Source organism: Drosophila sechellia, chromosome 4 (genome assembly GCF_004382195.2).
Source record: "Drosophila sechellia strain sech25 chromosome 4, ASM438219v1, whole genome shotgun sequence".
NCBI classification, from domain to species: Eukaryota; Metazoa; Arthropoda; class Insecta; order Diptera; family Drosophilidae; genus Drosophila; species Drosophila sechellia.
Window position 1 is genome coordinate 515,765 of NC_045953.1, and position 17,307 is coordinate 533,071.

General features: G+C 38.5%; 1 protein-coding gene and 1 long non-coding RNA gene across 9 annotated transcripts in view; one reads left to right on the plus strand and one right to left on the minus strand.

Annotated features, from left to right (window-relative positions):
- LOC6619463 (zinc finger protein 2) overlaps positions 1 to 17,307 on the plus strand; it is a 36,073-nt gene that overhangs the window by 8,988 nt on the left and 9,778 nt on the right. For all 8 annotated transcript variants that reach the window (XM_032723823.1, XM_032723822.1, XM_032723815.1 and 5 more), the window contains 4 exons: positions 4,666 to 4,715; positions 10,830 to 12,461; positions 13,744 to 13,925; positions 14,322 to 15,935. In XM_032723823.1, coding sequence (XP_032579714.1) covers positions 10,861 to 12,461; positions 13,744 to 13,925; positions 14,322 to 15,935 — 3,397 coding nt within the window. In that variant the 5' untranslated portion in view covers positions 4,666 to 4,715; positions 10,830 to 10,860. The remainder of the gene's footprint in view (positions 1 to 4,665; positions 4,716 to 10,829; positions 12,462 to 13,743; positions 13,926 to 14,321; positions 15,936 to 17,307) is intronic.
- On the minus strand, positions 6,250 to 6,801 carry LOC116801914. The gene is made up of 2 exons (XR_004362275.1): positions 6,495 to 6,801; positions 6,250 to 6,439 (listed from the first exon to the last, which is right to left on the minus strand). It is a non-coding gene; the product is annotated as an uncharacterized LOC116801914 (long non-coding RNA).

Here is a 17,307-nt window from a genome sequence, read left to right on the forward strand (position 1 = left end):
CTTTTCTAATCGTTTCAACTAATATTTGGATCATTAATTTTACAAAACTAATACAAAAGTCAAAATATATCATACATTTTTGGGCGGTTTATGGGCGTTAGGGTGGGCGTGGAAACATGAATAAACAAACTGCGCCAATGTCTCTAGAATTGGTATGCTTAATCTCAACCTTCTAGCTTTTAAAGTTACTGAGATCTCGACGTTCAAACGGACAAACAGACAAACGGTCGAAAACGTTTCCTAAAACCTGTTACATACTTTCCAACGAATTTAGTATACCCTATTACTGTAAGAATAACGGGTATACAATCTCACTGCCAAGAGAGAGAGCGGTTGCTAACGACAGATAGAAAAGCGACCAGAGAGATGAAATAAAAGACTCTGACAGGTAAACCGTATTTTGTTGAAATTAAATTTTCCAACGAATTCGTATTTTAATGGGCCCCTAATTATAGTTGCCTTATAATTATTAGACAAATTATTATTAAATTGGCGAATCATTATCATCATCTTCTTCGCCTTATATCACAAGATATAAAAAAACGGGGAAGGGAAATATATGTTTGTATGTGAATGTGTTTGAATAACATTTGCAAGGTATATATGCACCATACATATCCTACATACGTAAGAGGAAACCTAACTTTATAGATTATGCATGCATTTGCGAATGGTGCTGAGATGTTCAGATATTTCCAATAGAAAAACAATAAACATGTTTAGCCGAATGCATGTTTTTAATGATTTCTATATAATTATTGTTCTAAAGACTTCCTAATCTACGATTTTAGCCACACAAATGTTCTTTTTTAAGGTTTTTTTTGTACATATACATAATGGGTTCTTTCTTATATCTATCTAACTTATGCGTTCTATATTGTTATACCCGTTACTCGTGGAGGAAAAGCATTCACGTTCGCATTCACACTTACTGAGTAACGGGTATCTGATAGTCGGGAAACTCGACTATAGCATTCTCTCGTGTTCTAAATTATATGCACAATGGTGTCAAAATTTAGGCTCACCAATGAAATTATACGTTTTTTGTTTATAAACTACAGGAATTCAACTACCGAAATATACGTGGAGGCAAATATTTTACGTTTAAGAGAACGAATTCAAGTCACGAACGCCAAGAAATCGAGAAAGTATTAAAGTCTGCTCCAACTTGGGCCACAATGGCAATTCAAACCTTAGCAAGCAACCAAATACCGAAAATCTACAACCCCAAAAGACATTTTTCTAAAATAATTTTAGGAAATTAACATAGCCTCAACCAACAATTACAACTTACTTTAAACAGATGGCTCACTGAATAAAGAGATCGCTATAGTCGAGTCTCTCGACTATAAGATGTCCGTTGCTCAGCCTTTGGGAAAGCAAACGAAAACTTTCAACAGTTTTTTGGCATTGTTTCCCACATGCTTAGCCTATAAATATGCTGTTAGGCTACATAAATAGTGTATTTTTCCGGTTAACAATATGTCTTCCCAAATTCTATTCTAACCACCACAAAGTTTTAATTAAATTTAAACTTTGGGCGGGCCACGAAATAAAACACTCTGATAAAAGGCAAAACACTTTTGAAAAATTTTGTTTGAATATTTAATAGTTTTATTTGTGCACACAACTTGAAAAATTACGTTCTCAACGATTTGATTCATGTATTTTCGATCTCAAATCTAGCCGAGAGCGAATCGTGCTCAGCATACTTTATATTTCATATTTTATATATTTTTACAAATTTTCATTGCAACTAACTTGGTCTCCGTTAATGTCATATGTCATATGGACGTGGGCACATACATATGCTGTTGATACTGCCCATAACCAAAGGCACTAGAATAACAAGATGCGTAACGGCCATACATTGGTTTGGCACCATTCAGCCACTTTTTTGGTGACGGCCAAAATTGCTCTCTTTCCGGTCGCTTACGCTGAGAGCGTAAGAAATTTAAAAATAGAATTTGCTTGCTTGTGTGAGTAAAAACAAGAGACGAGAACGCGTATATGTGTGCGTGCGTACTTGTCTTGCTAGAAGACGATTTTCGGGCCGAAATCAATTCTGATCGAAGAAACGAATTTACATATTTGGAGTTTTGGCCAATTTCGTAGCAATATTATGAAATAAAATAAAAATTCATGCCCTGACTATTATAAATTTAAAGTTTTTTTAAATTCGTTTGTTAAGATCGCCGCTCGAATTAGCTACCCTTTACATATTTATATTTATGTTCATAATTAATTATGTGTAATATATATAGACTACTTTTACACTTACACTACTTTTGCACTTAATGCTCAACAATAAATGTTTTTATACACATTTGTTTTTTATTATTTTTAAAAATATTTCAAAAACTTTAATGTGTATTTTACAAATATTAAAAAAAAGATCAGATTGTGCCTTTGGTTTTCCGAAGTATGAAAAATTTAAGTAATAAAAATTAAAAAAAAAAAAGAACATGAAAACAGTTTGTTGCAAAAGTCATATCTTGAGCCACGAAGTGCGGACACAAGCACTCAACAATCATGGCTTATTAATTTTTCTCACATCGCAAGCTGAATACTCTAATGACAAATATTCTAATATAAAGTCATTTGTGAAATTTATTTTGGTATATTATGTACATAGATTCATTTATTACTATTTCTAATCTTTATTTAAATAATAATAACGTTAAGGCAATGTAAAACAAGAATTTTTCGCATGGTGCCAATTGATCAAAAATAATATAGATATAAATAATATAGTCTAAGAACTTCTAAGGTGAAGAACATATTTTGCCAAATTTACAATGCATGAGCAAACGTGTGCACATATAAAGTTGTCTGCTATCACTGTAAGCGTAGAAAAGAGCTGTTCGCTGTAGCGCTCTCCGCTCTCTCGCTCTCGAACAAAAATTCGAGAGAGCCTGGAGCCACCTCTAGAGCCGCGGCAAAAAAATCGTGTGCCAAAAAATCGTATGGCGTTACGCATCTTGTCATTCTAGTGTCTTTGTCATAACTATATATATTTACATATATACATTTTATTTATATTAGTCATGTTTTAAACACTTTTCGCCCACAAACCGCCAATCGCATGCCCACTCACCATAGCGCCACTAAAATGGAAACAAGGTGTAACGCCCATTCATTTGAAAAATTTGTTCAGTTTGTTTGATTTTCCTAATTATACCCGTTACTCGTAGTGTAAAGGGGTACTCTAGATTCGTTGAAAAGTATCTAACAGGCAGAAGACAGCATTTCCGACCACAAAAAGTATATATATTCTTGAACAGGATCAATAGCAGAGTCGATATAGCCATGTCTGTCTGTCCGTATGAACGTCGAGATCTCATGAACTATTTCAGCATACAGATTCTAGAGACAAAGACGCAGCGTAAGTTTGTTGACCTATGTTGCCACGCCCACTTCAACGCCCTAAAGCCGCGAAACCGGTCAGGCCCACGTTTTGGAAAACATTTCTCATATTATTCCCCAATATATCGATATCCCAGAAAAATGATGAAATTTCGCGTTCGCATTCACATTAGCTGAATAACGGGTATCTGATAGTCGGGGAACTCGACTATAGCATTATCTCTTGTTTTGATATCAATGCTATGAGTGGCTAAACGACTAAAATCTCATCCTGGCTGAGTAACTCGTAACTTACAGTCAATGGACTCGACTCTAGTTTTGAATTAAGTATCTAAATGTTCCCAATGCAGCAACATATTGATAATCCCCTTCGATTTTCAAATTTGTTATGAAAGAAAACGAAGTTATATATTATCAGAAAACTGGTGTGTACCGATGCTGCGTTGTCAGCTATGGCGAAGTATGATAAAGGTGTCGGTGCTAAATTTGAAGTTCTCGGAGTTTAATTTCAATTAATAGAAACATTTACAAAAAATGTATTACAAATATTTTACTAGCGAAAAATGTAGAGTTGTAACTTAAGACAGATGGCAGCGTGCCGCAATCGAAACTTATATATAATTTAAACCATACTTTGAGTAGTGTTGCGCAAGTTTTCCCTTAAGATGTTTATACTGTCCTTAAGGAGCGTTGATTTTTAGAGCTTGTACACTATCTAATCTCATAGACATCTAAAGCAAATTTGCATTTCGAAAGTGAAAGTGAAAGGGCTACAGATTAAGAAAAATTTAAAATGAAAACAATTCTTACTCCAAGAGCAAGAAATATATTGTATTAACGTCTGAAAGGGTATACAATATGATACTGAGATAATGCATTTAGATTCCATGCGTACGTGTCTGGTGTTGCCGAGCACAACTTTAAGAGTTAAAGCTGCTTCGATAAGAGAAATATATCCGATTGTCACGATGGGTGTCACTGACGAAGTACGTGCCCTGCTTTTACCCATCCCGTGTTTCCCAACTTAACGAAAACTAAGTGATGCTCTGTGAATTTAAAATACTTCAACACCTTTTTTGTTTAGTGGGTAAGTGCTACAAATTTCGTTTTGTCAAATTTTTCATTCCTTGGGATGTATTACTGACTTTTTTCGGCATTCAACTTCAGTTTTTTCACCACAAAAGTGACAAAGCTTTCTTACTATAGAATAGATTTTCGCACTCTAGGCAGAACATATGGAGTGTCCTCACCCATATTCATTATTTATTTCAAAATATAAAATAAAATTTTTCCTTTCAGAAAACTCCTAGTCTGGTAAGGGGTGACTATGCGATTGACTCAATAAATTGGTAAGTTCTAACTAAAATTACAAAATACAATTGCTATTGGGTCTTAAGAATTCGCATATTCGGGTGTACAATTATAAACAAGAGAGACTTCCCCGACTATCAGATACCCTTTACTCAGCTAATGGAAATGCGAACTAAAAATTTCATCATTTTTTTGGGATATCGATAGATATTGGGGAATAAAATGAGAAAGCATTTAAAAATTGATTAAAAGAGCGGGCGTTTTTGGCGTATTGTATGTGAAATAAACAATAAAAAAAAAGAAAAATCTAGAAAAATTTCAAAAGTGTGGGCGTGGCAGCTTTGGCAGCGGCTATTGATCCTGATCAAGAATATATATACTTTATATGGTCAAAACGCTTCCTTCTGCTTGTTACATACATTTCAACGCATCTAATATACCCTTTTACTCTACGAGTAACGGAAATGTGTAGAATGTGTACATAGTTGTGTGCCTGAATATACCTTTTAGAAGATCATTATCATCAAAATATTCATTATACCAATTTTGTTAGCTTCAACAATTGGGCCGCTGGTCTGCAACTCACGGTGAGGCTGTACGGCCACATAGTTACCAAGTGTCCACCAAACACTGTCGACCCGATTTAACGGCTTAACAGCGCGACCGCTGTCTTCCCGCCTGCTCTGTCTTCAAACTAGCCAGAGTCACAATCCCCAATGCAATACGACTCCCGTCCCGTACCAGTCTTTACTCACAAAATGCGTATTGTGTTTAGCCTATGGAGCTCATACATCACTTTGTTCTGAGAAAAATGAGGCACAGAAAACAATTCCTTTAATAAAATACAATACATTTTTCGTCATCTTTGTTTTTGTCTTCTTTTGATATTGTATATATGCGTGTGTATATATTTGTGTTTTCAGTTTTATTATTGCTGTTATACTTCTTTTCTGATGCCCTTTACTGGTTCTTTGAGTCCAAATTTCTATTCCTTTCGAAATCCTCGTATTCATGCCGTTTGCGTACTGGTCTTTGGTATTTTCATAGTTATTCAGACTGTGAACTGCCACTACACCAACACGATTAATGCCTACTCCTATATATGTATGTTTTCATGAACGAGTATTAACTTAAAAAAATTTTTTAAAATTGAATCGAAGTGCTAAATTAAATTTAATTCGATAGTTTTAGTTTTCCTGGAGATATCTATGACAAAAGTATTAACGACTACGACGCAGCACTCCAACTTCGCCTGCATTCGTTACCTCATTATTATGGTTCGTTGTGTCTGGCAATCCTGCAATTAACATATTCATGCGGCTAAAACAATCGGCTACAATTTTAATGAACGCTAAAAGTAAATTTATTGCCCTTTTTCTGTACTCCTTTCTTAAATTTTTAAAACAGTTCATCAAGTGAAACTTTGTGATCTCGTCTCGATCCCAGGAACTCATACTGCTTAGCTTTCGCTTTGGCTTCCTTTTTGTCGCTGTTGTCGGCCTCCCCAGGTATATCGTATCGTATCGATTCATTGATCTTACCGAAATGAATGATTGTGGGACTCGGGCAGAATCAAATGGCCACATATACATACATTTATTCACATACATGCATAAATACTTCTAAAAACAAATCAACACAAGCAAAGCCAGCGACAAAGGGGAATAACAATGCAAGCTCAGCCTCGGACATCGTCTGGTACCTCCAGACCCACGGCGAGTGACACTTTTGTTTTATATTCGCAACTTTTTATGCTGGATCTCTGAGAACAAAAGACGATTTCTCAGTAAAAAAAACGAACACAATCACAGACATACCGATTGTGTATTGTAGTTGGTGATTGCACCTTCCCTTACCACCACCCTTATAGAACCTTTGGGCTCGTATTGCTTCAGAGCACCTTAAGGTGTACCGCCTTTGCTGGAGTCTCGGCCGCTCAGTTTCTTACCGCGATGGCATAAATTGAAACTTGTATTATATTACAGAGTACGAGAGATGAACGTTTTTGAAATATATTATATGTATATTTGACTTTCCGGTATTCGAGCTCCGATAGCAACGGCACAGCTTACGCACTTACATGTGTACTTATAAAACTCTAGCCCAGGTTATACTTATTAGGGATTCCGTGCGTCGCTCAGAATATATACAAATTACTACGATGACAACAAAGGGAAAAAAAGCCCTAACGAGCCAGGTAATTACCAAGCCCAGTTCGACTGAACAATTATCTGAAATGCGTTTTCCCAACTGCATTATACCTATTTAATGGTAACTCTGGCTCCGATGACAACTTAAATACTGTGTGTGCGAGTAATTGCACCCGAGTACGCTGCACTAGCACATGTCATTTGTGTTTTAGTGTACAGTTGTTGATACCTTCAAAATCACTTAAGCCAATAACTCGCATGCAAATTCGTTTGAAGGTAAAACATCGTAGATGGGCGATTGTAAGCTAGTCAATACTAGATAATAGCGCTTCAAACCAGAATTCACCATAAGAATTCACAGCCATATATCATATATGGACTTTTTAAAATTGAACGGTTGGAAAAATAAAAATAAAACAAGACAGAAAGCCATCGAGAAGACTTTGCGAACGCACGAAACTTTGCAAGCTTCAGACTGAACTCTAAATACTCTCAACAAGAGAGAACGGTCTTCTCGAGTTCCTCGAGCGTGACAGTTGCGTTAGTCCGGGCGTTGGAACAAACATGCACATCACATCACAAAAATCTGCATTCTTATAATATATCTTATATGTATCTTATAACTGGGCGTTCATATAGACGGCAAGATGGACAAGACCAGATTTACACGGCTAGTTATCCTTATCAGGACTAAAACGAGAGACGGGTATAACAACAACATAAGAACTGAAGTTTCCTATATCTAGCTGGATACATAAGTATATCCAGGGCGCTACAATAATGTTTTGAATCAGACCAATAAATATATTTTGTAAAAATACATATATCGTCATACCAGCATTATTATCTCAATTTTTTTCCATTTACCCTTCCTCAAGATCGGACACCGTTTTAGATTTTAATTGTTTCGTGCGTACATAGTAGCCGCTTTCGCCCACTATCCACTAGATAAGCACAATTTTTATAACCGTTACTCGTAGAGCAAATGGGTATACTATATTCGTTAAAAAGGAAGTTACAGGTAGAAGGAAGCGTAAAATCCGACCATAAAAATTTTATATAATCTTGATCAGGCTCAATAGCCAAGTCGGTCCGTATGAACGTCTCGATCTCAGGAACTATAGAAGCTAGAATGTTGAGATTAAGCACGCAGATTCTAGCGACAAAGGCGCAGCAGATTCGTCGAAAAGTAGGTAACGGAAAGAAGGAAGCGTTTCGGACCAACGAATCTGGTATACTCTTTTACTCTACGAGTATAAAAAGGAGACAATGACTTCAAAAATTCTGAGAGGATGCTTTTTTAGTTTCTCAAATATTTTGTAGTCCACGAACTTCTGTAAGTTTTTTATGTCTCCAGAAATCTATTATCACATGGAGCGCAAGCAAATGAAGTAGAGTTCAGCATTTTATTGTAATTATACAAATCAATAAATCAAGGAGTAAAGAAATTCATCTAACGCATTCGTTTTCATAGGGATTGACAGAAGTAACATACGTTGAGCGTTATTATTTTACTATTTAGTAATGTAAAATTTGTTTTGATATTGCATTTTCTCTCATTAAATCAACGCGTTATTGCCAGTAAGACCTTGTAGAGATAAACTATATATCCATTATATGTGATTTGATAAAGTTTAATTTGCGTTTTTTGTAATTTTTACATTGCACTTATTTTAGTCAGAAGTTTGCGAAAGAAACATTTGCGACCATATATATTTTTGATCAGTCAAAACAATATACCATTTCCGTATTTCCGTCCGTTTCTACGCAAACCATTCTCTAATTCCATACTTGTCGGATAAAAGGGAATACTAGATTCGTTGAAACGTACATATGTTACAGGTATATATTATTAATCACGAGCCGAGTCAATCTGGCCTTGTCCGTCAGTCCGCCCGCCCGTGAGCTAGTGGAAATGTATGCGAAATTTCATAATTTTACTGGGATATCTATAGATATTCGTTAATAAAATGAAAAAAAATTAAAAATTGTTTAAAAGTGTGGACGGGGCAGTTCTAAGCGGTTTGTGGTCAAAAGCCGTTTTGGTAAGCCGTTAGAAATTTACAAAAGTAATAAAAATATGAAAAAATATCAAAATATTTTTCATAAATGTGGGCGTGGCAGTTCTGAGCGTTAGAGTGGTCGTGGCGACATAGATCAACCAAGATGCCAATGTGGTTGCTGAAATCAAAATTGAACTTATTGAAGGAGTCTTCCAAAATGCAAGGGCCTAGTGCCAAAATAAGATAGGAAGAAAATAAAAATATTTGGCAAGTCAGCATCACCAACACGGAATTGGCCTTCTTGATGAAAAATTGCTCAAAACGATACTGTACGCTAAAAGTGCGATGGAAAGACGCACTGGCTCAGGCAAAGCTTAAACCTGGCTGCCGTCCTGGGTTCAAAGTACGTCAAGAGTGGTTTGCATACGAGCTCAACTGCAATCGCAACTGGAAGCACAGGCAAAGCCACAGTCGAAACTGAAGGCTGCAGTCGAACTCGCGAGCAAATTCAAATCGAAACACCACCGGGCTGCATGCCACTTGATGGTGGTGGTTGATATATCACGGAATTTGTATGTGGGTGTATTGGCTACATAGGCATAAGCAAGCTAAGCCTGCAAAAGCGACTGTGTGAAACCAGTTGAGAAATATGAAGAACAGATAAAAACGACTCCAGAGAAATAAAGACATACAACAAAAAGGCACGCGCGAATAGTCCGAACGGTTTTGAGAAGGGACGGATGCGGATCGGCGGAGTGGGGATGACAGCAGCGAAACCTTGACTTCCTTTGTTTTGTGCACAGCCACAAGGCAGTGAACTTTTCTATTTGAGCCTCCACCAGTACAAACGAAACAAGACAATATGCGTATAAGGTATGACGGGATATCATCTACTCCCTTCGCAGGATGACGGGTATTAAAAAGATTGCTTTGCATACCCGGTTATTAATTTAAAAACAAAATAAAACGCCTCGACTATCAGATACCACAGTCATCCAAGCCATGTCTTTCAAACAATACTTTAACGAATGAATTTGAAATGCATATTTCAACTTACTCTGCCTTAGCACTTAAGGACTTATCCACTTTGGTATTTCGAGAGTATACAATCCCTTTTATACCCGTTAGAGTAAAACGGTACTCTATGTTCGTTGAAAAGTATCTAACAGGCAGAAGGAAGAATTTCTGACCGCAGAAAGTGTATATATTCTTGATCAGGATCAATAGCCGAGTCGATCTGGCCATGTTCATCTGTCCGCCCTTAAACTGCCCAAAACTGCCACGCACACATTTTTGAAAAATTGCCGGATATTGTTGCATAATTTTATTTGTAACGTAAACTTCTATCGATTATTCGACTGTCTACGGAATAAGTAGGTGTCCATTTTCGCTAAGTTGATTTTCAATGTAATATATGAATTGTGTGCACATCGTCTCACGACGCAAACGAAACAAATAATTTATATAAAGTTATTTTCTATTAATTGTCACAAAATTTCAAATTACACATTTTTGGAGCTGGATATTATCACATGGTCAATTTTATATAGACAAAATCGAAAAGATAAAAATAAATTAAGAAACCGTAACAAGCACATAAAAACAAAATTAAATTGATTGTCATCTAGGAAAGAAAAGAATACACAAAAATTTTAATTTTTGCCGATTTCCCGCTAAATTCAACAACAGCTAGATTAAAAGTTGTTCAGATTGACCTTTTATTGTCGTAGAATAGATTGGCCCGACGTTCATACCGATCCGAATCAAAATATGAATTTCAAATTTCATGGTCGGAAACGGTTCCTTTCACCTGTTGCATACTTTTCATATAGCGCGTTTGTAGCTCTCTTAGAGAAGTTTTCTCTTAATAAGATACGATGCAATCGCGTTCTACTGTCTTTTTTCTGACTACTTTTTATAAAACATATTAATTAAATAGGGTATTTACTTCATGGCTTTCAGTTATCAAACTACAAATGTGTATTTTTAACTTTTTTAGGTCCAATAATGGTAATGACGACGGCTCTCCAATGTCCAGTTCTGATGTGGAAACTTTTAATGGGAAAATAGTTTACAATCTTGATGGCAGCGCACACATCATCGCCACAGATAATACCAATGGAGGTGGATCAGGGTCTGGCCAAAATTGTTATGGTTCAGCATCGAATTCACTAAAGAACCTGTCAAAGGCTAAAGATCGAAGGCAGGAAGAGATAGATATAGAACACCCGTCCCAGTATCATCTAGAGCAAAGCGAGAACAAGAGGCAGGAGGAAGCTGTGGATACTCGTCCTGGTTTCGAATCCTTAGGAGGCGCTTGCCACAAATCAAGTCCAAAAATCCATTCCTTTCGTGTGGTGTCCGCACAAGATGCTAACTCAACTTGTCAGGATCAAATCAGAGCATTTAAAATCCAGAAACCAATTTTAATGTGTTTTATATGCAAGTTGTCTTTCGGCAACGTTAAGTCCTTTAGCTTGCATGCAAACACTGAACACCGACTCAATTTGGAAGAGCTGGACCAGCAGCTACTTAATCGCGAGTACTCCAGTGCCATTATACAAAGAAATATGGATGAAAAGCCACAGATATCCTTTCTACAGCCCTTGGGTAATAATGACGCCTCTGCTGATAGCAATGATACCGAGAAGCTTCAAACAGCAACTGAGGGCAGTGACGCCACTCTGCCTTCGTCTCCGCACCCAGTTATCAGGAATGACTCTGAACTTGAAACCGAAAATGAGCAAGAGACTGAGCAGAATCGGCTCCTGAACCAGGACCGGGAGCAAGAGTCTGAATCAGATCAGCACACTAGTAGTAGTAAAATGGCGGCACCTAGTGCATATATCCCATTATCATCGCCCAAAGTAGCGGGAAAATTAACTGTGAAATTTGGTTCCTTAAACTCAGCAACAGCAAAGACTAATAACCTATCAAAAGTTTCCTCAACCAGTTCACCACCATCGACATACGCATCCGGGGAAGTCTTATCACCCAGTACTGATAATATAAGTAACCATAAGTCAACACATTGCAACCAAGAAACAGAGCCACCCTCGTCGTCTTCGTCAGAGGTGGAAATGAAGATTGGCTCTATGTCCACATCACCTCAAACAAATGATTCGGATGTTCCATGCTCAGGTTTTTTGCAAATGCAGCACATGACAACAGGTGGTGCATATACTCCTCAAGTCAGTTCCTTCCATGCATCTTTAGCTGCGCTGGCCGCCAACGAATCAAATGACAACCGGGTTAAGCTGATCACAGAGTTCCTTCAACAGCAGCTGCAGCAACATCAGAGTTCCTTATTTCCAAGCCCATGTCCCGATCACCCCGACCTCAATGGTGTGGACTGCAAAACCTGCGAACTCCTTGACATCCAGCAGCGGTCAAAGTCACCGTCTTCTTCACATCACCAGTTTTCTCAATCTCTTCCCCAGCTGCAAATTCAGTCGCAGCCCCAGCAAACCCCACATCGCTCACCTTGCAGCAACAGTGTTACCCTGGCCGTATCACCAAGCGCCTCCTCGGTGGCCAGCGCTGGAAATGCGTCGACCGCCACATCCAGCTTTACAATCGGCGCCTGTTCCGAGCACATCAATGGTCGTCCCCAAGGAGTAGACTGTGCGCGGTAAGCAATAGGTTCGAACTAGTATGCAGTAGCATTTCGGGTCTCAGTCCGATTACGGGGGATGGATAGGTTTTTATGGATGCGAAGTCATAGGCCTTGCTGCAGGCATTTCATGGGTGATTGGTGAAGGGTTGCCTTTGAGGACCGCACATACCACGTGAAGGGTGCGATTATTGATCTTTTGAAAGGGGTACGCGTTCATTAACAATGCCGTAATATGCGGAATTATTAAGGATATTTGAACTTGTGACTGGATCTGAAAACTTTTTGCCACTGTTGAACAATAAGTCATTAGGCCAACAGCAGTAACTTCATGGGTTGATTAGTTGCGCCTGCGGGACAAGCTTACAGGCTGCTCATTAAAACGTAAATGTCGATTGGGTTGATGATAAAAAGCCCTCCGGTTAGTTGCATCCCACTAATTGCTTCACACTTGAATAATCACGTTTGCTTCCAAATCCCAACCGGGATTGACAAGAAGCACCAATGAGAATATTCTCTGGTGAATTTGTAGATTGGAGAGTGTTAAATTTGTGTATACGGGCAAAGTAAATAAAAAAGATAAGCCCTAACTCCGACGAATGCACTTAAGTTTCGGCAAACCAACAGGTGTGCTGGTTTTTTTCATTCCTACAATTTAATGTTGTTGGAAATTTGTCTCACGCGGAACATTTAGGTTTCTTCTTTATTAAAAGGGTTAATACTATATTTACAAACGCGAACAAAAAGCAAACGAGATTTTAGGAATGTACCATCATAAATTGTTGAATGGAGTACATTGTATATTGCGGCGATCTATTTGAGGAATCTGTTGTTGTTAATAAGGTCCACACCACTTTTAGTCTCCGGTCCCATAAATATATATTATATGCCTGTATATTTCAATTAAGAGTTTGTTGGGAAATCTTTGTTATGTTGATATGATCTGCACGGAGGGGCAAAGTTAAATATTGCAGTGGCGTACGTTTATGATGGCGGCCGAACCAACAAAAATTAAACCAATTGCGCTGATTTCACTTAATAAATGTTTCTGACCGCCTGTCCGTCCGGACCCCAATTGTTACAATTTAATGGTGTCGCCTGGGTCGAGGCGAGCAACTGTCGGTTCGGTATCATTATAATTTTTCTGTCACTTTGTTAGGTACCACCAATGATACAACTCCATAGTAATCTACTAATCGAATACAAGCAAATCAAATCGCTTGGCCATTCTTAACTATCTTTTGTATAACGTATTCTGACTCGTTGTTTAATGATTACTATGCTTATTTTCGATCCTCAGCTGTGAAATGCTTCTAAACTCGGCTCGATTAAATAGCGGCGTGCAAATGTCCACTCGCAATTCCTGCAAGACTCTTAAATGCCCCCAATGCAATTGGCACTATAAATATCAGGAAACTTTGGAGATCCACATGAGGGAGAAACATCCAGATGGGGAGAGTGCCTGTGGTTATTGCCTTGCAGGTATTAAGTCCATTAAGCTTACAAAATACTACTTCGACTTTTTATTAAAATTACAAAATTGAAGACAAATTAATTTTTCATGATTTTACTACATATATAAGCGGTATATTTTAGTTATTTCGATTGCTAATTGTTCTATTGCTCGGTTGTTTATTGAACACCATATGGTGTACTTTTTACACCATTAAGGCGGAGCTGATCGGTCTTTGTTTGCCCGTCCACTACGAAACGGCGTTACTTTACTTTTTTTTACTTTTTTATTACTTTTTTATTACCTTTTTATTACTTTTTATAATGTTAACAGTGGTTTTCAGTCCTGTAATAAAACGATCTTAGACTTTTAAAAGAGTTTTAAATCAGTTACCAATTTATTTAAACCCTTTTCCTATGGCACAGGACAACAGCATCCTCGGCTGGCACGGGGGGAATCCTACTCTTGCGGTTATAAACCGTATCGCTGTGAAATCTGTAACTACTCCACGACCACCAAGGGTAATCTTTCCATTCATATGCAATCGGACAAACATCTGAACAATATGCAGGAGCTAAACAGCTCTCAAAATATGGTTGCAGCTGCGGCTGCTGCAGCGGTGACTGGCAAACTGCTGCTGTCCAGTTCCTCGCCCCAAGTAACCGCTGCAGGTTCATCCAACAGCGGGTCTGGCGCAGGCAGTGGCTCATCCAACATTGTCGGCGGCACCACATCCCTGAGCGGAAGCGCAACGCCTTCCGCAACTGGAGCAAATAGTTCCAATGCCAATGCCGGAAGCAATACAAACAACGCCGGTACCAAGCCAAAGCCTTCATTTCGATGCGACATCTGCAGCTATGATACTTCCGTGGCCCGCAACCTGCGCATCCACATGACCAGCGAGAAGCACACCCACAACATGGCAGTGCTTCAGAATAATATCAAGCACATCCAGGCATTTAATTTCTTACAGCAACAGCAACAGAGCGGCACTGGGAATATTGCTGGCCACAGCTCCGGAAGCTTTATGCCCGAGGTGGCTCTGGCTGATCTCGCGTACAACCAGGCCCTTATGATCCAGCTTCTTCACCAACAGCAACAACATCAGCAGTCAGCTAATACCAAACTATCGCCGTCGTCTTCGCCCGTGAGCACTCCTGATCAGTTTTCCTTTTCTCCCAAGCCAATAAAGCTCAATCATGGAACAGGAGCTGCCATGGGGATAGGAATGGCAATGGGAATGGGAATGAGCCACTCAAACGAAGTGTCCGGCGAATTATCAGGGGATCCTCACCCGCTAACAAAAACGGATAAATGGCCCACGGCTTTCTACAGCTGCCTAATCTGCGATTGCTTCAGTACGAACAACCTGGACGATCTGAACCAGCATTTGCTGCTAGATCGATCCCGACAATCCTCCAGCGCATCCTCCGATATAATGGTTATTCACAATAACAACTATATATGCCGGCTGTGCAACTACAAGACGAATCTCAAGGCAAATTTCCAACTACACAGCAAGACGGACAAGCACTTGCAGAAGCTCAACTTTATCAACCACATCAGAGAGGGCGGTCCCCGGAACGAGTATAAAATGCAGTATCAGCAGCAGCTTGCCGCAAATGTAGTGCAACTTAAGTGCAACTGCTGCGACTTCCACACAAATTCTATCCAGAAGCTGGGTCTGCACACACAACAGATGCGTCACGACACAATGCGAATGATATTTCAGCATTTACTGTACATTGTTCAGCAAAGTGAAATGCACAATAAGTCGTCGGGTTCTGCTGAAGATGATCCTCAATGCGCCTGCCCGGATGAAGATCAGCAAGTGCAGTTGCAGTCGTCCAAAAAACTGCTCCTTTGTCAGCTGTGCAACTTCACCGCTCAGAACATCCATGAAATGGTACAGCATGTGAAAGGAATAAGACACTTGCAAGTCGAGCAATTTATCTGTTTGCAGCGTCGCAGTGAGAACCAAGAAATACCCGCACTGAACGAAGTATTCAAAGTGACGGAATGGGTCATGGAAAACGAAGGTATGTTGGAACACATTAAAATATTCTATAAAAAATCAAAATGTACTACGAATTGACAAGGTGTACAAGTGTTTTAGTTTGAAAACAAGAAAGAAATCTAGCTTCGGCAAGCCGATGGTTTAACCTGCGCTGCGTCTATGCCTCTGGAATCTGTGCGCTTACTCCTAACCTTCCAGCTCTTATAGTTCCTGAGACAAGGCCATTCCTTTATATGATCGGAAACGCATTCTTCTCTTTGTTCCATAGTTTTCAACGAATCTAGTATACACTTTTATTATATATACTCTATGAGATTGCAAATATCTCCTTGAAGGGTTGCAAGCCTTAAACTGAAATCAAACCTAGGCCAAATATATAAAATACAAAAATATTAAATCATTTCTAAAAATTGTGGGCATAACAGCTTTTTGCTGTCTCTGGACGTGACCAAAATGATTTTGGTAATTGATAAAAATTACCTCATCAAATGGAAAATAAATCTTTTGAACAAACTTGCAAACTGCGAGATCTGGACGTTCATACGAATGGGCATACCTTTGAACGAATCGAGTATAACCCTTTACTAATCGAGTAACGTGTATAAATAAAATATAATAATAATAATAACAAGTATGGGCGTGACATCTTTTGAAGCAAATTTGCGCCTCTGAGGCGTTTTAGGAATCTGTCAATCTAATCTTATCAGGTTCTAGACATAATGGCTGGATAAAATACATTAGAATAATTCTAGTGTCTTCGGCTAGATCAAATCAGGGTTTGTTTCTGATATGAGAGGTAGGGTTATATGTTAATAGAGTTTTCAATGTATCTAGTATTTTCGTTGACTCTGCAAGTTCACCCTTCCGATAATACCCTATCAGGGAACATATAAATAAATATATATAATATGCAATTTAAATGTGTAGAGATCTTGTGTAGAGATATTAGGTAAGGTTGTCCATCATGCACATATTAAATGCTTCTGATAAATACAATGATAAATACAAACGCTGCTCATGATTTTTAAAAGTTTCACCTTCCACAGACCATAACCATATTGCATTGTATAATACGGTTCGTTCGTTCGTAACTCATCATTAAGCGCTGATTTCAGTTCAATTTCTTCTTCGCCGCTCTTCGATTATTATCGTCTTCGTCTGCGTCTTCGCCCTGGCCTCGTCCTCGTACACATCCTCACGTTTTGGGCTCCGAATCATCGTCGCGTTTACGTAAATTCTTCTCTGTGCTTCCTCTCGTCTTCGCCCCCTCTTTTCTTTAGCGACTTATATGCGTTCTGAGATTTATACGCTGACGCTGACCCTTAAGGAAATTATTACAAATTACTTAAGAATGCAAAAACGATTATGTGTATCCATCGAATTTGCAATTAGTG